At 42.3% G+C, this 25,774-nt stretch overlaps 1 protein-coding gene across 1 annotated transcript in view; it reads left to right on the top strand.

Moving 5' to 3' along the window:
- Galntl6 (polypeptide N-acetylgalactosaminyltransferase like 6) overlaps nucleotides 1-25,774 on the top strand; it is a 1,066,425-nt gene that overhangs the window by 932,259 nt on the left and 108,392 nt on the right. Inside the window, 1 exon segment of the mRNA XM_028889258.2 lies at nucleotides 14,306-14,423. Coding sequence (XP_028745091.1) covers nucleotides 14,306-14,423 — 118 coding nt within the window.

Genomic DNA, 25,774 nt, shown 5'->3' with positions numbered 1-25,774 from the left:
TTACAGGCCCAAAGCTGCAGGATGTCCATGACACAGGGCAGCCACAGGATATCCAGGAGGAGTCTCAGAGAGGGCCCAGCATTGATACTGTAGCAGAAACCAGAGGCCTCTAACCAAACCAATGAGTCGTTGCAATGAACACTTACAAGTAAAGACATATGGACAAAAGGGTTTGCCGTGTGACTCATTGTGTGTCACACTGCAGCTTCCATGATATTTTTCCTTTTTTTTCTTTTGTTTTCCTTCTTTTTTCTCTTAAATTTTATTTTATTTTATGGGGGGGGAGGTCACAAGGGCAGAGGTCAGATACAAAAGGGAAAGAAATGAAGGGATTGAGATGCATGATGTGAAAGACACAAAGAATAAATAAAAAGAAAGCTTTAAAGAATTCATTAATCAAAACAAGCCCCTTACTATTTCAATCAACCTCCCCTTTGCTCCCTTTGCTGAAACTGTGCATATTTTTGTTACAGGTAAGTTTGAAACTGAATAGTACTGTTTTTTTATATCTGCCCCTCCCCCCAAAAGCTATTTCTCTCGTATTTTACAGCACTAGACCATGTCAGGTAATATTCTTTTACTCTGGCCTGGGGCCTGTGTGCCTTCGCTCTTCGGTCCCTTTATGGAGAACAGTTTTATGGGTTTGATACAGAATGAAAAGTTTGTTTCTCAGAAATGGTAGTCGTAACAGAACGGGTCACTGGATGGTGACAGCCACACAACAAAGCAGATCTTTCCTGGTTTGAAAGGTGATCAGACAGTCCAGGCAAGCCTGGGATAACTATAGATGGTTTACAGATGATGGATCTTGAACATGGTTTGGGGTATAGCTTTCTACAAAAATATAATTTAAACAAGAAAGCACTCAGAATGTACTGTATAATACATCCTACCCGCAGTCCAGCATGTATAGTGTTCTTGGGGTCCATTTCATACATTTCGACGTTGGCATTGGATTTGGTTATCTTTACAAATGGTTTCCAAGCATGTTTTGAAGAGGAGAAAAAATTCTTACCTCTGTATTAGTCACTTCATGTCATGTCTCTGAACAAAATGCCTGAGAGAAACAACTTAATGAGTGATGGGTCTATTGTTATCTTGTGCTTCCAAAAGCACCATCCGTCCATCATGCTGGGAAGCAGAGAGAGCAAGGCGGTTCCTGTCAGGGCAGCTGGGAAGCAGGGAAGGAAGATGCTGACGCTCCGTGGGTTTTCTCCTTCCCCCTTTTTACTTCTGGGATAGTGCCCCACACACTGGGGTCTGCTCTTCCTTCCCCAGTAAATTGTCCCTAAAAATGGCCTTATAGACACCCCAGTAGGATGTGTCCCCGAGGTGTTCTGAGTGAAACTGACAATGAACAGTACCCATTACAGCTCCTCTTGATGGATTTCTGCCAGGATTCCTCTCTCCTTCCAGTACCAGACCTTGACCCGAGGCTGGCTTTTGAAAACGGCCCTCCATCACCCACTTCCATGTTTCGGTCAGGCGATGACGAGCTTTGTCGGGCTTTCCCCGGCTTTCTGTCATTCAGCTGCCTCCTGTAGGTTAAGCACGGGATGAGTAACAGCAACAGGTTTGCCAACCCTCCTGTGTCTAGAGCTTCCTGAGCAGACATCGTCCCCAGCAGAGAGGCTCACTGGTAGGGACGACACTGAGTCTTTCCTCCCTCGTTCTTATTCTGCATGTTGTCAGGGAAGGAAATGTCAAAAGGCTTCAGACATTTGCGGTCCAGTCTTCACAGGCACACCTTCTAACCCAATAGAGCCAATGAGAGGATTCTAGTATTTCTCCAGGGGCGTGTGTGTGTGTGTGTGTGTGTGTGTGTGTGTGTGTGTGTGTGCGTGCACGCGCAATATTGCCTATGCAAAACTTATTTAAGTCACACCCAAAGTCACCTACCAAAGCAAAGGACACTATTATTTCTCTGTGGTTTCTTAGGAAAAACTATTGAAGTTCAGAACCTTCAGATTTTCTGCCTTCATTCTTTCTGCTGAACCTACATCTTCTTCTAGATAACGTAACTCCTCACAGACCCGTTCCGCCTCTTTAGTGGTGTTGGGAGTCAAGGCCAGGGCCATACGCCATGCTAGGTGAGCTCAGTACTAGTCATCTACATCCCCAGCTGAAGTCAGCAATTTCTAGCAAAAAGAGAAACAGAGATAAAAAGAATTTGAGGCTCATTTCTGCCATGGCAGCTTTGTTTTTTGTTTGTTTGTTTTTGTTTTGTTTTTAGAAGAGTGGCCAGAGTTGCATTTTGATTATATGTATATTCTATGCCAATCTGTAGAACAGAAATAGGAAGCAATTGTGGACTGAAAAAAAACAACAACAACAAAAAAAATAAAACAGTAGAACTATGAATGGTAGCACCATCTTAGACAAATGAATTTGATGAGTTGTAGCAGGCTTTCCCCTCACCTCAAATTAGTAACAATTAATGGAAGTTTATTCTTGTAATTTTCTGTTCATCTCAGTTATTTTCGACATTATTCATTTTCAGTGATTCTAAGTTGGCTTGATCAAATCTTAACATAAAAAACCTTTCCTGAATATTCAAGACCATCTACAATATAGGGAAACCTTAAGTACCTAACTATCCAACCAGATAAATTAGCCTTCAGGACAGAACAGCATGTTGCTTAGCCAAAGTGATTTCTCCAGGAAACAACAAGAATCATTTTCGGAACTCATTTTCTTGGATTGCTTTGAGGAACCGTGAAGGAGTCAGACCAGCAGCCTCACCCCATTGTACTGAGGTCCTCCATACACTGTGATGTCGGCTTGACCGTCTCTGTTTCCACTGAGCCCACATCTCTTTTATTGGATGACACATCTACTCACAGGCCCATTCCTCCTCTTCACTCCACATCAATTGCTAAGTCTGCCAATTTTACCTCAGAGGTAGTCTCCCATCCCTCTTCATCCCCACAGTACTAGCCTAAGGCCTCCTGGTTGCTCACCCAGACTGCCGGTGTCTCCTAACTGACACTGCTCTCTTGTTTCTTTCAAATCGTCCTACTAGAGAGCCACCAACGTGTCCTCTCTGTGGACCACCAACGTGTCTTCTTTGTGGTGGTTACACGTCTCATTACTTTGACAAAATATGGACACCAGTAGCTCGAGAAAGGAAGTGGTAATGTGGGATGACAGTTTGAGGATGCTCTATCATGATGGGAAGGGGAGATGGCATGAGCAGCTATGGATGTTGGAGGGAAGAACACGAGGCCCCAGACAGCAACACCGTGTTCACAGTCGGGAAGCAGACAGAGATGAATGCGGTCACTTGCTTTCTCCTTTTTTTCCCGTTTATTTGGTCCAGGGCCCATGGGATGCTGCCCACGTTCAGGACGGGTCTTCCCTCCTCCTCCGATAAATCTCTCTGTAAGCATCCTCACAGACTCACTAAGGGGTATATCTCATGGGTGATCCTAAACACAGTCAAGTTCACAGCGAGCATTTATCATTACATTATCAAAAACAGAAGTGGAATGTGGTGTTTCCCCATTTAACATTCATCTAGGTTACATAGCATGACCTTGTCTCAAAACATAAAAAGAGAGAAAGAGAAGAAGAAGAGGAAGAAGAAGGAAGAAAAAAAAAAAAAAAAAAAAAAAAAAAAAAAAAAAAAAGAAGGAGAGAGAGAGAGAGAGAGAGAGAGAGAGAGAGAGAGAGAAAGAGAACAAAAAGTTTGGTCAGTGGCCCTTGGTCACACATTTTCTGGGATTCATAAACCTTCAAACCCAGGACAACTAGCTAACAGAGGTGCCTATTAACATATTAAAGTTGACACTGGCCACCAGCTTCCCCCAGCATCCCTCAGTCCCCACCTGTTACAGGGTCCTCCTGGCTCGCATAACCCACCCTGTACCTTGAACTTCTCCATCCCAGGCACTGGACTGGGCTACTCTTCTCCCAGTGGCTCTTCCCTATATAATCCAGCCATTTTGACCCTTCTGGCCTTTTTGGCCTTTGGTCTCTTGGCTCCCTGTCCTCTTGGCTCCTGGCTCTCCCCTCTCTCCTCCTCCCTCCCCTCACATGGCCCAGTCCAGTCTGCTGGTCATATCCACTCTAGATTCTTCCAGATGTCTCTGCCTCTGGTTGTTTTCCTCCCTTATAGTTATAATGAAAACCTCAACTACTTAGGAGCAGTCATGTCCTCCTTTTATTTCTTTTTTATTATTATTCACTACCTAAGCATCTACAATTCCCTCAAATCTTTATGCAGAAATGTGTGCAGCTATACTTATATACAAGAAAGAATTCTCCATGAAAAGAATAAGAACTTTACATCTCAAGTAAATGGAAGCAGATCCCTAATATGGGGCAAAGATCCCGGGCACCATCTTATTTTCTCCTAGCCTGTGGGCTCCACTGTGGGCTCAAGTTCACATGATAACTCAGAGCACCAACATTAAATGCCCCTAATAAGCAAGGAAGAACAAGCAAGAAAGCTCTGTGGTCCTTCAAAAGCCACATAGCATCACAATTCCTCTGCATCATACCTGTGGGTTACAGCAATAGGAATCCCATCAAGCCAAGGGTGGAGACACAAACACCACCTCTCATCTCTCAATGGGAAGAGGGTTTAAACATTTGTGATCATGTTTCACAGTTGCCATAGAATCAGGGCAAGATGGAAGTAGAAACAGAGTACAACAACCACGCTCTCTTTCTTTTCTGCCCCATTAGTTACAGCGTGAGTTCTAGGACAGTCAGGGCTACACAGAGAAACCCCACCTAGAAAAGAAAAAAAAACAAACAACAACAACAACAATAAAAAACACTTCATAGGCTTTTATGCCTAACAACCTTTTCCCACATTTCATTTTCTTTGTGTTTCATTTGGTTTGGGGTTTTTTATTGTTATGGTTGTTGTTGTTGTTGTTGTTGTTTTGTTGTTGTTGAGACAGAGTCCCTATATGCAGCTTAGCCTGTCCTCAAAATCTCAATCCTCCTGCCTCAGCTTCACGAATGCTGATATTAGAAACACATACCACCACACCTAGCTTTCTGGGTTTGTTTGTAAAGGAATTAAGGCCGTTAAGCAGATATATCATGTGAATTTACTGAACACTGAATAGTTGATAAGAGGTATTAAAAATCTAAGCCACATTTAGTCAATTCTAGCTTGATATAAAATGCCATCAAATGAAGCAAAAATTTCTTTCAAGTTGCAATCAGCACTAGAGAGAAAAAAGCATATTTTGCATTCCTCGCTAAGATAAAGGGGCAACATTTTCATAAGAAGGAACTGTCAGATGTTTATTAAATAAATGAAGCATAAAACAAGCTTTCCTGTCGTTCACCCATGCTTAGATTTTAATAACTAGCATTTATCCTGTGAATGGAGAGTTATATTTGTATCCAAGAAGAAAGGCTCCCCCATTCCGCACTGGGGATTTTTAGCTTCTGAAAAGTCTCCAATTACTGAGGAAATAAGTAATTTGCTCTGCCATTTCACACCATAACTGTGTTCCTTTTGATGGTGGGAGTACGGAGAGCTTGGACGAGGCACACAGAACGCAGTAGAGAAAGGGCCTCTTGATGGTGGAAGGGGAGTCTGAGAGAGGGCCGGACCCGCAGGTTAGAAAGAGACACAATGCAGAAGCCGCAAGGTGCTGGCATTCACTACCATACTACAGTCACCGAGGGATCCCTCCACATCAAACATGGTTTTCGGGGCGGGGGTTGGGGGGGAGGGTGAGCATCATGCTAAAGACAAGGGATGCAGGAGACAGTAGAGCTCTAGACAAGCCCTTCCCCCGCCTTGATAACACTGCGATCCCATCCATGCATCATGCAAGGGGAGCAGGAGACGTTTGCTGAGTGCACGCTGGCATTCAAAGAGTGAATGGGTGGTCTGCTGACAAAATCCAGGCCTCTATATGGGTCAGTAAGTATAGTGTTAGCCGATTTTATTTTCTCAGTTAAAAAGTAGGGAAAAATAAAGGAACTGAGAGAAGAGCAAGAAGGCAACAGAGATGCTCGAGATGGTGAATTGGCCTCGGCCCGTGTCTCGAGGGCTGAATCTCAGCCCCTGTGGAGAACAACAATAAGTTCAGAAACCAACGGCGTTGGGTTGACGGCAGGCTCCGTGAACTCCTGAGCCTGAGCACTGTGGCTTTGGAGTTCAAGCACACAACACGCTGTGAGGTGCTGCATGCCTGCACTCAGGGCAACCATTCTCAGAAGGGGCCCTCGGGGGCTGCCTCCACGGAGTGGGTCCACTGTGAGCAGAGCTGTCCAGGGAAAGTGTGAGGAGGAAGGAAGCAGACCCAAGAATGAAGTAACTTCCAGATCTAGAAATCAAAACACACCCAGACTCATTCCTGCTCATACAGTCAGTATCCCAGGTCACTCTAGGAAAACCAGGGGGGGCAGGAGAATGAGGCTGTTTTCAGGCCTATAAACCCACTGTGATGGCATTATTACTGGAACACGGCTCCCAGCGTTTGTATCATTTAAGCCACATGAAAGATTCATAAAACAATCACCCTGTAGTCACCATCATTATATTTAATAAGAGGCCACGAGCAAAATTTGTGGTCAACTGAAAATTAGAAATACAAAAAAAAAAAATCCAGCAGAAATTTGGGGATAGTTAAACAGGTTCTATAATTTTATGGGTATTTTTAATCCAGGACTAGGGTATAACTTCTAGGGTAGAGTGTACTTGCACAGCATGGGAAAAGATCTGGATTGGCTCCCTGACATCAAAATTAACTAATTTGTTCTAAAAATCTAAACCCAGCCCTTGCTTGGTAAAAAATAAATAAGATAGAAACTTCGAAAATAAGACAACATGTTCGCATTTTGAAAGGGGCAGAAGTGATTTAAGAAAACACCTCATTTGAATTTTGCACACCCTGGAAGAGGTTTCATGAGGGGACATCTTAGGGTGGCTCCAATCAATTGCTCAGCACACACCCCATTAAAGATTCAGGTTAGCAGGAAGCGCAAGCTGTATCCACACAGGTGAGTCCACCTTTGCACTCACTTTGGAATCGATCTACCTCAAGACCCAGCCACACCACTCTCGGGCATATACCCAAGGAATGCTCAATCATACCACAAGGACACATGCTCAGGTATGTTCATAGCAGCACTATTTGTAATAGCCAGAACCTAGAAACAACCTAGATGCCCGTCAACCGAAGAATGGATTAAGAAAATGTGGTACATAGACACAATGTAGTACTACTCAGCAGAGAAAATCAATGACAGCATGAAATTTGCAGGCAAATGGATGGAACTAGAAAATATCCTGAGCGAGGTAACCCAGACTCAGAAAGACAGTCACGGTATGTACTCACTCATAAGTGGATTCTAGATATAAAGTAAAGAACAATCGGACTACAGCCCACAGAACCAGGGAGGCTATACAGCAGGGGAGACCCTAGGGTGACTGTGGCTTATAATAAGTTTTGGGTTTACTCAATTACTTGGCAAGCCTCAATGAAACATTTCACTATTAGAATAAGAATTTATACTCTATCAAGCTGATAATAGAAAAATAAATTAATTAATAAAAATACTTTTAAAATTAAAAAAAAGGAATGGGGAAATATTCTTCTTCTTGGTAGGGCTTTAGCTCTCACTTACACACACACACACACACGCACACGCACGCACGCATGCGCGCGCACGCGCACACACACATGCACACACACACACACACATGCACACACACACACACACACACACACACACACACACACACAAACGAATGCCCACACATCAATTTAAACTGCAAAAAAAGTAGTTGACAGATGCAGCATCCTGTCTGCCTAGAAGAATACAACTGAAAAAGTGTTTAGCACATTTTGTCTATTCTCTTCCTGTGCCCACTAAGATGATGTGAGTATAGCCTTTTTTGACTTACGGAGTTTTCCATTTTGTCACATGCCAAACTACCAAAGACATGCAAACAGGAGCTTCTAAACACTTCAGAAACAACAAAGTGACTGAAACGTCAAGCCAAGGCCATCAGACTGCATTTGTTGATTTAAGGCACTACATAAATTGTACGTGATTTCGTCTGTCAACACTTTATACCCACTCTCAGGAGCATCTACTATTTTAAATACAAAGCAGATAGCAAAAAGCATGTGGAATTTCATAAAAGGTTTGAACTCCTAACATAACGTGTATTTGTGTGGGACAAGAGCACACTGATCAACCATGATACATCATAGTGAAATTATGTACCATGACTTATGATTTTGTTTCCTCTTCATTTTATCCAAAGAGCTAAATGGTTCTAACCCTGCCAACTGTTGATATGACCAGTTGACCTCCTTTCCTACTAATACTTCTAACACTAATGTTTGCATTTGTAAGTCTAGAAAAACAGAAGCCTCCCCCTCTTTAGAATAAAAGCCTTCCACTTTTGTCTTAAGTAGCTCTGAATTCAGCTCTGCATGGCAATATACCCCAGGATATGAGTAGAGACAACTTTAAAAAAAATCATCCTGGGCCAGTGAGATGGCTCAGTGAATAAAGATCCTTGCCACCAAACTTGAGAATTGAAGTTCGATCTTCAGAACCAACATGGTGGAAAGAGAAAACCTATTTCCCCGAGTTGTTCAATGATCTCCACACATGCACCATCCCGTACATGTCTACAGAGAGAGAGAGAGAGAGAGAGAGAGAGAGAGAGAGACTGACAGACAGACAGACAGAGACAGACAGAGTAAATACATAAAGAAAATAAAAATAATGAGACTATATCATTTGTATTTTAGAAATGAAGTAGCTAGCCAAAGTGCTGTCTTTAACAATGAGTATCATCTCTCACTGCTTGCATAATACAACTGCTAATACGTTCCTTAAGAGCTTGCATCTCAAATAAGTTCTGCCATGTGCTCCCTATGCATGCACGCAACACATCCGAGAAACCAGGAGGTTAAAGCCACGGGTTTGTTGATCCACAATTCCATGGGTCATAAATTAGACACAACTCAATTTGCTCTGTTGATTTCTCTTAAGTAGCATGATTAACTCCTACTTGGCTAGCAATTAATTCATCTGTTCAACCATAGAAAGTTCAGCTTCCTGTGTAACATGAATTGCTAATAGGACTTTAAAAAAAAAAAAAAAAACAGAGCCTGATACTGGGGTAAATGCAGAAAGATCACAGAGACAAAGGAACAAACCACCTCTTACCTCTAGGACTCCTCAGCCTGAAAAGCTTTCCTCAGCTGAAAGACTTTAGTTCCTGTCTCCTCACACTTTATATACCTTTCTCCACCCACCCATATCATTTCCTGTCCCGGCTTTCCTAGTGATGGGATTGATGGCATGTGTGCTTCCCAAGCAAAGGCATGAGATCTCAAGTATTTGGGATTAAAGGCATGTGACTCCCAAGTATTGGGATTAAAGGTGTGTGCCATCACTGCCTGGCCTCTATGTTTAATCTAGTGACTTATTCTGTTCTCCGATCTTCAGGCAAATTTATTAGGGTACACAATATATCACCACATTCCTAGGAGACCAAACAGTCAGTATTAATCCACGTAGGAGAATTAGCCCATGTGTGGCTATGGTCATTCATGTGATACTAGTCATCTTCTGGCTTGGATGGAGCTGGATAAGCTAAGGTAGTTTGGAAAGTCTCACAGTTGTGGCCACTGGTCCTGATTGTCACTGGGGCCATTTGTCTCTGACAGTAGAGCTCAAGTTTCTTCCCAGGGTCATGGGCTTCCGTAACTAGTAAAAGGGAACAGTCCCTAGGACATATGCTTCTTCCTGCACCCCATTTGCTAACAGTGGAAAACCAAGCCGGGATGAGAAAGTACTGTACAAGGCATGGATAAAAGAAACCACAATTCATTGGGGCCATTATTGCTTCCATCTACCGTCAGGTTCTATCAACGACAAAGTACAAGAAACCTGAGCTGTTCATTTTGTTAATCGGATCACTTCTGAAGTCCGTCCATTGCTTGAGAAGTCAAAGAATCCATCACTCCTAGGATACAAGCCAAATGACTAATGCCTCTGAGAAAGAAATAAAGAACATCTGTTCGTTGCATTTTTTAATATTAATGATGAAATGTATTCCCATCTGAAAAAGCAGAAGAGGTATAAAGAAAGAAAAAGTGTGCATGTGCGTGAGAGAGAGAGAGAGAGAGAGAGAGAGAGAGAGGGAGAGAAAATGCTATCTGGTGCCTCTTAGAGGTAGAAGCAAGAAGTATCATGATGCTAAGATGTTTACTTGGTGCCTGAACTTGCTCAGGGGCTGAGACCAGAAGAGCGTTGCCTGGTTACTCAGGTCAGCTGACTGCAGGCATATGCTTCCAGCTTTGAACTTCATCGCTCACACTGTTCTTTCCATCACCATGCTATCCAGGCCGTTTCTTCCTTGATGCAGGCATGGAAACTGTTCAGTGAAAGCACAGATTTCTGTGATAGTCATTACATTTCCCCTCTGTTTCTCCACCTTGGCTTTCTAAAAGATACCTCTCTCTCAGCTCAGGCTCATTTCACTCTTTGGACCTGGAATGATCAACTCCTTGCATAATATAAGGGTAGAAATAATCTCTGTCCTCCTTTTTCCATTTCATATTACTGGACAAAGTTAAATTACTCAAAATAGTTTTAAATAGTCTTCTCAAAATCTTAATTTAAGACACTATTTGTCGCTTAGAAACCCTTCTTGCATTTCAAATATCATTTGCTCTGCAACTGAATTCTTGTTGAAATAATAATTATTACCATTTTAATTATAAGAGTTCTGAGTCGTGGACCAACTAAAAATGTCTGCCTGCCTGATGGAAAATCCTGTGGGCTGCCTTTCTGCTGATTGACTTGGCTTGACTGGGTCCTGAGGGAAAGTGTGTCGCTTCATTTCTGATCGAATTCACAATGCAGCCCACATGTCCAGAAATTTCACTGTGTCCACTGAAATGAAAGAGAGCTGAGAGCCAGTTTATTTCCTAAGGCGACAAACTGGCATTTCCTTCACATTATTGGACCTAGATTTTAATTGTTAGCGTATTTTAAAACATGTATTTATTTCTCAGTATTTTGTATGCTTTCATTTCTCTAATCCAAAAGGTTATGTGGCATGTGTTAAAATTCGAAATCATACTCTATATGCCTAAAAATTTGAGAAAAGAGGTTAAAAAAAAAACACCCTAGAGAAAGCATGTTTCAATTAAAACTCCATTATTTTTTTCTGAATATATGAAGTAAAGAATCAATACATGAATTGGAGAATGGTAGGTCATTTGGCAACTCCTTATAAAGACATAGCATTCAGAAAATGTCCTAGTTTAGAAGAGAAAAGCAGCCACACGTTCTGAAATGTACATCTGCAAATGAGAACACAGAGTTCGTCACTGCCGCCAAATAAAGAATGGTCCCAGTAAACTTTTACACGATAGCCTCAATAATTTAAAAGTGAACCAAATTTGGAGCATAAAAAAAATTGCTGTAGAAACGGGAAGCTATTTAACCATACGTAAAAAGGAAAGCATATTTATTACATGGCTCAATAGCGTTGGTATGAAATAGAAAACTGACTTCCATTAAGTATGCAGAAAAGTCACATATTTCTATGCCATGGAAATAAAGAATCCTCATGGCCACCTTAATTTCAGAAGTCATCCCAGGGATGACAAACGTTTTTAATTGCAAAGCATGAGGACTGATTTGTGATACTGTGAACAGTGTTTGTAAGCAGCAGTCATGTGTCACCGGGACACAGAGCCACAAGCCATGCCTCCAGTGTGTTCACATTCCCACAGAACAAAACAGGAAGGGGGTTTGGAAGTAATCAGGCAGGAAGTAGACAGGCGGATGAGAATCTGAAGAATGGGACCAACCGAGAGATCTGAGAGACCAGTTTTACTCAAAATAAAAAACAGAGCAGAAGAATACGCAGAAAAGAGTTGACTGCTCCTGTTCGTTTTCCGAGGAAGAAGACAGTATGACACACTAAATAAACTCTTTACTGTTGGATGAAGCAGGAAGTCCCTACCTCAGTTCTTCTGGCTTTGGTGTCACATTACCTGGAATCAACTCCTTTGGGTCAGAAGTCAATCCACGGACTCAGGTCTACAGACAAATCACAATGCTAAATTTTCTCTGGAACTATTTAAACCCAACAGAATACAAAATGGTGCTCCAAATATTATTTCTGCATTGTTTGTTTATTTGTATATAGTTCATGTGTTGTTCATGTATGTGCATATTGTTTATGATGGAAGTTTGTTACTGAAATGTTTTCAAAGCATATTTACTTTAAACTATGAGCATTATGATGTGGGGTGAATAGCATGCAGTGAAATGCGTAACAAGTGCAAAAGCTGGAGAAAGAGAAATGGAAAGCTGCTATCAAAAACTTCAGTTAGGGGCTGGAGAGATGGCTCAGAGGTTAAGAGTACTGGCAGCTCTTCCAGAGGTCCTGAGTACAATTCCCAGCAACCACAAGGTGGCTCACAACCATGTATAATGAGATCTGGTGCCCTCTTCTAGCATGCAGATGACCCAATTGAAAAGCCAGGTGTGTGTGTGTGTGTGTGTGTGTGTGTGTGTGTGTGTGTGTGTGTGTGTGTGCCACTTAGAAGAAACCCACTTTTTCAGGGAGACATAGAGGAGAGGGTCTCGTGTAGGCCAGGCTGACCTAAACTCATTACATAGCTGAGGATGACCATGAACTGATCCTGCTGCCTCTGCCTGCCACGAGCTGTGACTAGAGATGGCACTGAGAATGCAGACCCCGGCGTCACGCACGCTACACCACCACTCTACCTACTAAGCGACATCAGCCACTCAGAAACCTACGGGAGGTATGAATACACAACCGGTGAAAAGGTGAAAAGCCAGGAACCGTTATACACACTAGAGTTGGAGAACACAAGGAAACCAGCGTGGTTATAATCATGACACAGAATAGATGCCAGAGCAAATAATATCACCAGAAATAATAAAAGCCATTTCCTAGTTATAATGAGGCAATTCATCAAAAGCACAAAAATTCTAAATATTTCTGCACTATTAACAAGGCTACAAAAACATGACATAAAAACAAAGCTGATAGAACACCAAGAACAAATAAATATAGAATTACCCTCATAAATTTCAATACTCTTAATAATTGATGGCTCCATTTGAATTTAATTTATAGACAGATTAACCCAAAATATACTATTCAAACTTTTGAGAAGATCATGTTAAACAAGATTATTGTGCTTGCAACAAAACTATTTACAATTAAATAATTTCAGAATTAATTTCTTTTCCCCAATATCTCTAAAATTCAAAACTGTTAGTGACTTATAACCCAGCCCTGAAGAAGTAAAGGTTAGAACTTAGTGATACGATCACTGGGAATTTGCACCCAATAAATGTTACAGTCTTGAGTTGTTCCAGCTTCAGTTATAATTCCACTTTGGAATGCTGTGTGCAGGAAAATGGGGGCGGGAGCAGCTGCTGGAGAGAGGAGTGGAGTAAGGGACATCTGATTCTAAAAATTCCATTCCTAACAAAATGTAAATGTTACATGAGACTCTCTATATATCCTGCGCACTTTCCTAGGGAGAATAGATAAATCATTCTTCTAGATCTTTGTTCTGGCCAATTATATAAAATCTACACCTACAGAAATATTTCTCCTTGGGCTCAAAGATGGGTCAGTAGTTCAGAGCCCGTATTACTCTTCCAGAGGACAAGAGTTCAATTCCCAGAATCCTGTCGGTGGCTTCACAACCACCTGTAATTCCAGCACCATGGGGTCTGGCCCCCTCTACTGGACTCCCAGGCTCCAGAACATGTGCATACACCCATACACAGATACACACAAATACATGTAATCAAAATTTTGTTTTAAAATCTTATTTTATCCGATATTGTATTTCATAGTCTCTAAATAGGACATGAATTGTATATAGTAGATACGTGCTCAATGAATAAATTCATGTGAGAGATTAAATCAAAGACATTGCCTATTACATTTTCACCACCATTCTGTCTAAAAGATGTCTCTCAAGAAAAAAAACATAAAAGTTAGTACTATTTCCCAACATATCCATCACTGATATTAATGTATTTCTTTCTGATGATAAGCAAGTAGCCAAGTATGATTCTGAAGGACTTGGATTGCAAAGCTTAATATTCACAAAGATTTTTTTTCCTACATCCACTTCAATAGGAAATGCAATAGGAATTCTACATTTACCTATAGATAACCACGCTGAAAAATGACGTACTTTGACCACTAAACCAGATCATGAATTTCAAAGCAAAATACTACTGCCTTTAATGTTCATAGTCCTTTAAATGGTGTCTATCTTGTGTCTTCCAGGTCTCCTGTTATGGCTGGAGGTCTCTTCTCAGTGGATCGAAAGTGGTTTTGGGAACTGGGTGGCTACGACCCAGGCTTAGAGATCTGGGGAGGAGAGCAGTATGAGATCTCTTTTAAGGTAAGACTGACAGGCTGATCTCACTCCATATTTACAGGCAATTCTGACAGAACGCATCACTTCGCTTTGTGATCTGTGTTGTAAGTTAAGCTATTCCTCCTAAGGGAACTTATGGAAGAAAAGCAACTTTTTTCCAATGTTATAGTGAGTCACAGCCATGCTACATGCAAAAAGAAACAATCCAACTCTTGTTTATAGATGAGCAACTCAGTCTACCTACATCGACTGCTCCCCTGGCAAAGGCATTTGTCCTGAGTGCTTACAGGATAAAGGACAGACGAGTAAAGCTGAAGAAGGGAGACAGAAATTGGAGTTTTGCCTTCCATGTCCAAACAAGAGGGAGAAATTCAGATTTTGTTCTCAACCAGTTATTCCAAAATTCCAGGAACTGATAATAAATTTAAAATATCAATGACAAATTGAAGAGCAAGTTTTTTTATGTTTTGTTAAATTTAATTTTATTTTGAGGCAGGGTCTTGAACATAATCAAGCTGGCAACCCAGACTGAAACTATATAACCTCAAGCCTATAGTAATCTACCTGCCTCAGCTTCTAAAGTGCTCAGGATTGCAAGTGTGAGCAGGTTATCTGCAAGCAAGTCTTTTATTTATTTTATCTGGAATCGCCCATGTTTCTACTTGCCTTAGTGATCAATTTTTATTTATTTATAAAATTCTGTGCTTCATTGTATACATACACACACACACACACACACACACACACACACACATCTTATATGTAGACAAGTTTCTAAATGGTCTTATTAAATAAGAAACATGGAGCCAGAAATTTTGGTTAAAGCCTTAGAGAGATCAGGGAAATACAGAAAGCCATCAGCTAACCTCACCTCACCAACTCCGCAGCTTTCAAAGAACTTGGCTTCTGGTCTACCCAGGCTTATATGCCTTGCTTTTCTGCCCTCTCATTGGCTATCTTAGCCAAGCTACCTCACTTCTTCTTCCTACACAGCTCTGTCACTTTCTGTCTGTCTGTACAGACCTCCAGACCTCTATGGTTGGTACTGGGATTAAAGGCATGTGTTACCACGCTTGTCTCTGTTCCCTAGTGTAGCCTTGAACACACAGAGATCCTGCCTGCTAAGGGATTAAGGGCGTGTGCTGCCTGACTTCTTTGTTTACATAAAATGGCTGGCCATTCCCCCCTGATCTCCAGGCAAGCTTTATTTATTAACGCACAAATAAAATATCACCACACTTATACATATACATATGTACATATCTATGATTCTGCTTCACATTTGTGACATATGAATGACAAACCATAACATATGAAAAAGAGTTAAAGCAAAACAAACTGTGTGAGAATTCATACTCCAAATTGCCCACATCATTTTGAAAATCGATCTTACAAAGAAAAGAAGAACTTTTTTTCCCTTGTCTTGATGCTTGTTTGTATAGAAGCAAAGTCTGACTCTTGTAACATTGCCATATGGAAATCCCTGGCATAAGTCAGCCTTTGGTGACTTTTTCCATTACAAAGTCCAACCAGTGCTTGTTGTGAAAAGAAACTATACCCTGAGTCCAATTAAAGTCAAACACAAGAACCCAGATACAATTTTTAGAATTTATGAAGAGTGATTTTGATGAGACTATAACATCAAGCATTAATAGAATGTTATACTTTTCCTCAAGGAGTCAGAGAATGAATATCCTCAAAAGAAACAGAGTTGTCACTGCAGGCCTTGGGACATCTAGAATGTTCCCTCTCACCCCTAAATGACATTTACTAAATTGGTGCATTTTTACCCATTCAAACATACAATTTTGCATCTAAGACATTTCTCTTACTTTTGCAGTTGCATTGTTTCAAGCCTTTGGGTTTGCCAGTGTCTTTGGCTTCCTCTCCTACAGTAGTGGCTATACAGCTTGTTATGGCGCATGTGCAAAAGTAATAATCACACAGCAGCATGGCTGCACTCTTAGTGCTTTAAGCCAAATGTTGAACTGAATATTTTTGTATTAGTTGGTTTTAAAATATAACCTTAAAAGGTGTTATATTATTCTATTATATAGATGAAGAAACTGAAGCTTACAGATTTTTTTTTAGATAAATTTTCTTTAGTTTTTGTTTGTTTGTTTATGTTTTGGGATGTTTGTTTGTTGTAACTTTTATTGATTCTTTGTGGATGTCACATCATGCATTCCAACCCCATTTATCTCCCTGTCCCTTCACATCCACCCTCTGCCCTGGCAACCTCCCCCTAAATCAAAACCAAATTGAAAAGAAAAATCAAAAACAAAACAAAGAAAGAGAGAGAGAGAGAGAGAGAGAGAGAGAGAGAGAGAGAGAGAGAGAGAGAGAGAAGACTCTTGTCATGGAAGCTGTAGCGTAGCCCATTGAGTCACACAATGAACCCTTTAGTCCATTCATGTTTACTTGCAAGTGTTCATTGCAAAAGTCATTGGTCTGGCTCAAGGCCTCTGGCTTCTGCTATGCCACCGATAGTGGGCTCTCACTGGGGCTCCTTTTGGATATCCTGTTGTTGTCCTGGATCATGGAGATCTGCTGCAAGCCACAGGAAAATGTAATGGAATTCAGCTACCATCACAAAAGCTACTACTTGGAAAAGTCAAGGACTTCGTTTCAAAGTCAAGCCATGGTTTAAGAAGTCTTGGTGATATTTTAGCTTTTGTATATATATTAGCTGGTTCCTAAAATGATTTTCTTGTGTGTTTCCAGGAACTCCTAACAGTGTATTTATCTAAAATACCTATCATGCATCCAAGGCCAAATGAAACAACACCTGTCCCCTAGGTCAGGAGGATAGCTTTATTTCTTGTGTAATTTAGGGTGAGACCCTTCTTTTCTTACAGCCTTACTAATATACTCCTAATTTTTTACCTAACCACTTCTAGGAATGTAGATTGAGCACATAAATTCCCTTCTTGATATACTAACTGATCATCAGCTCTCTATTGACCTCCTCCTTTACCACTCTCCCTTTGGGTTGTAAAAGAAAGCCTGGTGGTCACTGTCTGAGGAAAATTCTTACCTGCCTTTATGATCCCATAAGAGTTCAAGCCTGGTGACCTTGCTCTGCTATATGATTGCTATTGCTTGGGTTTGTAACTGGATTCCTGAGAGACTTAGGGTAACAGAGAGAATAAGGAAACAGAAAGGAGGAGAGAGAGAGGAAAAAAGAGAATGGAAGAACTAGATGGGTAAGAACTGGAGAGGAATGGACTAGATGGGAAAAACTAGATTGAAGGGCTAAAAGAGAGGACTAGAGTAACAAGATGGAAGATGAGGAAGAGCCAGATGGGGAAGAACAAGATGAGGAAGAACAAGATGAGAAAGGAGGAGATAGAAGAGGATCTAAAATGGGAAGGAACTAGATGGATGAGACCCTAGATGGGGCAGAACTAAGATGAGAGAATTAAGATAGAATTTAGAGGGGACAGCAGATAAAGGTAGAGACAAATTGGGCAAGAAAGGAGCTAGGCATGAGAGCAGAATAGAAGCTTGTAGAGAGAGAACTGACACAGAATAATAAAGTGTATGGACTAAGGAGGTTCGTGTACATAGATTCATTTCTTTTCATCAAAGATTAAATTATCAGCTGGTTGTAGATTCTTCCCAGACCCTGGGAGAGGACTATCAAGGGGCTGGATCCCCTTGGTCCCTGATAGAGATCCTGGTGATTTGGATCTGTAGGTTCATCCCCTTCACATGCTCCAACAGTTCATAGATTTGGTAGATGTTGGGGTGGCCAACTCATAGCCCTGGTCCTGGCCCTGGGTGGTAGCTGGGTTGGTCAGCTCTCTAGCTTTCCCTCATTGTCACCACCCTGGCAAACTCTCCAGCATCGCTCTGGCTAGCTCACTCAATGCAGCCTGCAACAAGGAACAGGGCCAGTTCTCCTGCTCTCGGGTCCTCAGATCCAGGTCACCCATACTCACACCACCAGGGCCCTCTCTCTTGATTGCTGTAGGGGACATACAAGGAGGAACAGGGTCAGCTCCCCTGCTCTCATATCCTTAGGGCTGGGTCACCTACACCCCTGAAGGTCTGCTTTAGTGTGCTGTGTGTGTTGCAGCTGGTGTGGGACAGGGCCAGTTCTCTCACTCCTGTGACCCTGTGGCAGACAAGAGGGTTTCTTTAGGTTTTAAAGATTAAGTAGAGACTATACTTTCAGGGATAGTATCTATGATTAAATAATCAAGCATCAATACTAAAACTGAAAAAAAAAAAAAAAAAAAAAAAAAAAAAAAAAACAGGTAATGACAATGGCTCCAGCTTGAGTACTTTATCCCTAGTTGGTGGAACTATTTGGAAAGGATTAGGCAATCTGGCCTTGGGTTCTTTTGTTTGTTTGTGATCAGTATTTTGAATGCCTAGTATTAGGTTTCTCCACCAACACAGTAAGCCAAATTGAGTCGAATCAAAAGGTAAAGGACCAGGTTTAATCTGAGCAAAGCATTCCTGGGTGATCATTGGGAGTAAGGGGGATGTGGTCTTGAGCATCTCCAGGAGAGGAGCTGCCACTTGATGGGCTTTCTGAGGGTCAGGGTTTGAAAAGCGGGTATGGGGGTGGCTGAAGCAGGGCTACTTCCTGGTGGCATAGGATGATATGGGGAGGAGGAGTCGGGAGTCAGTGAGCTCATGCTCAGCAGGAGGTATGCGTGAAGAAGCCTTTGGTTAACTGCCATCCTAGAGACCTCAGGGATCTGTTTCTTGAAGAAGCAGAGAAGACAAGTTGCTAAAAGAAAAAAAGAGATTGTTATCACTGGCCCTATGATGGGACTAGCCATGGGGAGAGGGGAGATTGCCAGTTAGAATGGAAAGGAGATGTGCCCTGGTTGCACTAACAAAGATGAATGAACAAGACAGAAGAGTAGATAGGCCTTCCATTGGGACAATTTGGAAACCCAGAGAGTGGAGGGTCCCAGTTGCTGGACAAAGCATCTATCCTGGATAGGTGCCCACTTGAGCCTGGAGACATGGTACCAGCATTGATGTCTCAGGACCTTGGGGGGATGGCATGCCAAATCAGGGGATGGTGTGTCCCAGAAATACTTGAGCCATCACATCTGCTGTTTTCCTAGAGATGGGAAATGCCTCCACTCATCCTGTAAAGATGTCAACAAGAGTTAAGAGATAACAGAGCTTTTCATGAGTGAACATGTCCCCCGTTAGTGTCCTCGGTTTGGTGTCCTCAGAGCTGGTGCAGGGCTCGCATATCTGGAGGGCCCTCTGTGCGTTGGCCTTGGTACAAGTCTAGCAGGAAAAGTGGACCTGTAAAATAAGGGCTGGAAAATGGATGGGGTCGAAGAGGGGCCCTAGAAATTGATATTCATTTCCACCAGGCCAGATTTCTTGATACAGTAGCAGAACTCTTTCCCCAGGAACCTGCAGATCCCTGTAAAACAGGTGGAACATATTTACACGTTGGTGTCATAGCAAAGGCTATGTCTTTGGGTTAAAAGCATGAACATTTTTCCTTGGGCCTAGTTTTAGCCAATGAAACATACCTTTATGTCTATACCTAGAAGACAACCAGAAGAAATTTACTGAACAAAAGAGGTTGAGCAAGTGAGGGAGGAAAGAGGCTGAGGGCAAGGGAGAAGGAACAGAATTGAACATGCCTGCCTGCAGGCTTCCATACTACCTTTAATGTTAACCAGTTTCAGAGGGGGAGGAGTTGGCATTTCAGCAGAGTTTTGCTGTATGTGGCTGGAGACAATATAGTAATGCTGAAAAAAACCTCTGTGCAGTCCTAAAAGCTGGGACCAGTAAAACCTACAGAAATTTAAGAACTCTAAAACTGTAGTCAGTGTTCTATCCATTTATCGAAACTGCATTTATCAGTGCTAAAACTCTGAACCTCCAAAATTCCAGTGTAATAGCAGCATAGAAAGAGAACAGAAATCTGAAACATCTTTATATACCTTAAGTGGGAAATTACATCTGAAACCTGTTTATCCTGTACTATGAAGCCTCTGAACAAGGCAAATATGTCTATATTTTTAACAAGAAACTTAACTAATGAACTAATGAGCACTAAGGTGACTGTAGCGTTGGGGATCCAGGGGGAGAGCTGTTAAACTGGTAAATCTATTAGTAACCTAGTCATCAAACACCATCAGATCTGAGAAGGATAAATTCCACCTGAGTAAGCAGAAGTGAATCAGCTTTCCACTACCTGAGCAGCTACACCAGGTTTCTCCATGGTCATTGGGGACAGGGCTCCAGGATAGTATCAGTCTTCATCTACCAGGCCCAGAAGATCTGACAAACTTTCGTGTAGACTAGAAATTTGTCTTGGCAAAGTAGGGCAATCAATTCCCCAGTGTCCTGCTTGTCCACAGTCTGGACAGTAGCAGTTAAGGTGCAAGGCAGTTTTCTGCTCCGCAGCTGGCTTGGCTACATTTAAAGCAAGCTCCAGGCAGAGGCTTTTCTACAGCCTTCCATCTTCCTTGGAGGAGATAGGGGAGGCTGCCAGGAGCTGGCACGTCTCTATCATGAGAAGCCCTTTTTTTCTAATGCCATATTCTCAGATCTCTGAAGCATTTGAGGATCAGGGAATCATTATCTGTTAGGGATAAGCAGTTGATTATCTCTAGAAGGCAAAATCCAGTTTTCACAATGTAATCAATTTAAGTGTTTCTAAAATCAATACCAAGGGGATTACTCTTACATTACAAAATCTGGCTGCCAGCAAGATGCATCCCAGTACATGAATGCATGGAGGTGCAACTTTAATACCTCAGTAAACCAGCATTGCTTTAAATCCTATTTTTTATAAATTATTTTTAGGACAGGAATTTATCATACAGAACTCCATCCTAATCTAAAATATCTTGGAAACCTGTTGTCTCTTGGTGAACCCACTCCATGTGGTCACCTTTATTCAAGATGGCGGTGAAGTCAAGGGCGGCGACTCCCTCTTCTCCATCCTTAGTCAAAATGGTGGCTGTCCGTGTGTTCTTAATTAAGGTGGTAGGAGACCACATGTTGTTTTCCAGAGCAGTTCCAATTTGGAGTTACCAGGTTTAAGATAAATATATTTTTAAACTAGCAGCAGAACATGTACACTCAGGCATCTAAGACCAGTCAGAAACAAGAGTACAGTGGCCACATCTCAGTCCATACACACAAAATAGGATTTTTTTTTAATACAAAGAGAAACAAAACTTTTGGGGGGAAACCATGTCAGATGGCCAACTTAAAATCCTGAAACAAAAGGTAACAGTATAAAGCAGCATGTAAGAAACCATTGCTCTTAAGGTATTCAACTCTCTAATTTTCCTTTGGCATTCTGTGCAGAAGAAGCATGTGGTAGCTCTAAGTTCAAATTTTTTAAATCTTTTAACAGATTACTGATTATATAGAAGGGGAATTATTTATTGTAAGAACTGCCAAATACATTCTGTCCTAAAAATTGGAAATTTAAACAGTACTCTATTAAAAGTTACCATATGATAACTTTAATCATATGATCTAGACATGCCTTAGGTAACTACCGACATAGCAAATCAAAGGATTAATGAGCTTATAGTCCTATGTAAACATACAAATGCCTAATTCTACTATGTGTACATATATGAAAATAAATAATGAAAACAGAACTATACTATTTTTTAAAATATGCTTTTATTTATATTTCGCATAATGTAAAATTCTAAATAAAGCTAGTACACAAAAAAAATACAAACAAAAAAAGAAACCATAGGAATAAAAAACTTCCTAGAAATGAGGAAGTAGAGCTGTAGAGACCCTGGAATGTGGGTCTAATAGGCTGTTGGGGGAGGGTAGCAAACAGCCATGTACTGGGCATGAAGCTTGTCTCCAGTTTTCATTTACAAGTTGTAACAAATGGAAGAAGGAGACATTTACTCAGTTTAGGGTGAGAGAGCAGGCAGGAACAAAAAGAATGTGCCTGTTGCAGGAAGAATCCCAGCGTGGCCAGCCCAAACGCCAGGGAAGCCTGGTGAGCAAAGGCAAAGTGGGCACCCTTAGGCGAGCCCTGCCAAGGTGTGCCAGGAAGAGAAAACAGCAGGAACAGCAGAGTTAGGGGGAAACTGGGAGAATGATTGAGCGAAAGGTCATCTTGGAGCGAAGGCGCGAGATAGCAGGTAGACAGGCAAACAGGGAAGGGGGACTTGGAGATGCAGAGAGACAGGGAAAGGGGAAGGGGCGGGAATGCAATGCTCAGCTCAAACCAACCTATAGTGTGAGACAGTCCGTCCCAATTTGGGTAAATTTTATAGGAGATACCCCAAGGGTGTCTGGAGATCGGACTTGGACCGGCAAGTACCCATTCACAAGCAGGAGACCAAAGGGTACAGAACCTCCTCCAGTTCTATAAACCTAAGGCTGGGAGCAGTACGGGGACTGCCTCTGTGCAGAACACCTCCCAAGCAAGGGAACTCCAAGGGGCAGGGGCTGTCCCTCCTCCACAAATGGGCCGGAGCTACCTAGCGCTGCAGTGACCCGGCACATAACCCAGAAGCCTTTGACTCAGAAGAGGTCAAGAGACTCAGAAGAGATCCTGGATCTCTTGAAGGCTTTTGGTTTGGAAATAGGTGGCTTATGAGCAAAAGTTGGCCCAGTGTGGTGGAGGCAAGGTGGACGGGAGAGTGCCTTCCCACATTGCCAGGGGATCGACAGGGAAGGCACCCACATGGCCGGCGACTGGCCGGGGAGGCCCGTCTCTATCCTGATGGGCACCAGATGATAAGTACTTTGAATCCCCAGTATTAGGTTTATCCACCAATGCAGTAAGCCAAATTGAGTCAAATTAAAAGGTAAAGGGCTGGGTTTAATCTGAGCAAAGCATTCCCAGGTGATCTCGGGGGAAGGGAGGAGGAGAAATCATGTGGCACGTCTATGGACCGGAGCTTAAATACCCTCTAGGCTGGGGCTTGAGCAGCTCCAGGGGAGGAGTTGCTGCTTGGTGGGCTTTCTGAGGGGGCAGGATTTGGACAGGGGGGAGTGGGGGGGTGAGGTGGAGCTTCCAATGGAAGAGTGATTTGTTTTGTTTTGATTTTTTTAATTTATTCATTTATTTTACATTCCTACCCCAGTTTCTCCTCCCTCCTCTCCTCCCATTCCCTCCCACCCACCTTCCTCCCACCCCTCCTCCCATCCACTCCTCCACTGTTTCTGTTCAGAAAGGGGCGGTCCTCCCATGGGTGTCAACAAAGCATGGCATATCAAGTGAGGTACGACTAAGCTCCTCCCCTTGTATTAAGGTTGGGCAAGGCAACCCAGTGTGAGGAGTAGGTTCCCAAAAGCTAGCCAAATTGTTAGGAACAGGCTCTGCTCCCACTGCTAGGAGTCCCACAAGTAGACAAAACTACACTGTCATATTATGTAAAGCCTAGGTCCATCCCATGCAGGCTCCCTAGATGTCAATCCAGACTCTGTGGGCTCCTATACTGTGGGATGTCCTGTATGCTGTGAATATATGTTGCTACGATTGATTGATAAATAAAATGCTGATTGGCCAGTAGCCAGGCAGGAAGTATACTGTAGGTGGGACAAAGAGAGAGGAGAATGCTGGGGAGAAGAAGGCTGAGTAGTCAGGAGACACTGCCAGCCGCCACGAGGAGAAACATGATGTAGGATAACGGTAAGCCACGGGCCACATGGTAAGATATAGGTTTATAGAAATGGGTTAATTTTAGATATAAGAAGCAAGAAGCCTGCCACAGCCATACAACTTATACGTCATATAATTCTCTGTGTGTTTACTTGGGGGACGCGAGTGGGAGAGATTTATCCCAACTGCCAGCAGGCTAAGACACAAGAAAACTTCAGCTACACTCCTATGAGCCCAAGTTAGTTGTTTCTATGGGTTCCCTTGTGGGCTCCCTTGTGGGATTGTGGCTACAATCCTTCCTCCCTGTCTTCAACAGAATATTCTGAGCTTAGGACACTGCTTGGCTGTGGGTCTCTGAATCTGTTTCTACCAGTTATTAGATGAAGACTCTCTGACAACAATTAGGGTAGTCACCAATCTGATTATTGGAGATGGCCAGTTCAGGCTACATATCCAGTGTTGCTAGGAGTCTTAGCTGAGGTCATTCTTGTTGATTCCTGGGAGATCCCCTTGCAACAGGATTCTACCTGACCCCAAAATGCCCCCCATATCAAGACATCTCTTTCAGTACTCTCCCCCTCCACCCACTCCCCAACCCAATCCCCTGTGTTCCCATCCCCACAAGCCCCCAGTCTACCCAGAAAATCTCTTCTATTTCCCCTTCCCAGGGGAATGCATACATCCCCCCTTGGCCCTCATTACCCAGCTCCTCTAGGGCTCTGGGCAATCTGACCTTGTTGGAGGTGTATCAGCTTTGAGGTCTCAAAAAGCCCACACCATTCCCAGTTAGCTCTCTGTCTTGTGCTTGTAAATTAAATGTAAGCTTTCAGCTGCTGTTCCAAAGCCACATCTGCCTGCCCGATTCCATGCTCCATACTGTGATGGTCATAGACTGTAACCCTCTGGAACTGTGAGCCCCAAATTAAATGCTTCCCTGTAGAAGTTGCCTTGGTCATGGTATTTTGTCACCACAACAGAAAACTAATGAAGACTATATCCAATCCTTACCCACCCACATTCTCAACTTCCCTGTCAGCCTTTTGGCCCCTGAATAATGAGCTCTCCCATACATACAGCTGATGACCTGGAATCAATCCCTGGAATGCATGTAAAAAAAAAGCCAGACACAGTGGTATACATCTGCAATCCTAGAACTTCTATGTTAAGAGATGAGGCAAAAATAAGAATATTACCTCAACACTTCAGTGCAGCTAGCCTGTAATAAATACATAAAGAAAGCATTTTAAGATAGAACACTATATTGATCATGGTATTCATAAAACACTGCATTGCTGCATATTATTTTTCCCAGACTTGAAAGAATACATTTCTTTTTTGTAGTTCAAGACATTTTCCCTAGTACCCTCTTAATATTTGAATGCTTGAAGTTTAAAATGTTGAGATAATTTCTAATAAGAGATACCTGTCCTTGAGTAACGGCAGGCTGATAAGCAAAGTTGCTATTGAAAATCTGAAGACGGTGGATTATACACCTGCATTCTAAATCACAAAGGTACTTTTCAGGCAAGCATAACCTTTCATCTCACTTCCATGTCACTTATACCTATCACATCTCTTCTGGATGACCCCAGATTTTATTGCCCCATTTCCTGTGTTTCAGTTGTCTGTCATTGGATAGGATATAATTGGAATGTAGCCCTGTTGTCTTTGTCTAAAAACCATGGCAACCACATTGGAAGTTCAGGACTGAATTGCTCTAAGCTGTTTGGTTGGGATGACAGATCCTTTGGTGACAGTTACATCTTAGCAGGGTGCCCAATGAAGA

The sequence above is a fragment of the Peromyscus leucopus genome, chromosome 17 (genome assembly GCF_004664715.2).
Source record: "Peromyscus leucopus breed LL Stock chromosome 17, UCI_PerLeu_2.1, whole genome shotgun sequence".
NCBI classification, from domain to species: domain Eukaryota; kingdom Metazoa; phylum Chordata; class Mammalia; order Rodentia; family Cricetidae; genus Peromyscus; species Peromyscus leucopus.
The sequence above is the reverse complement of the archived record's forward strand: the minus strand, read 5'-3'. Positions and strand labels throughout refer to the sequence as shown.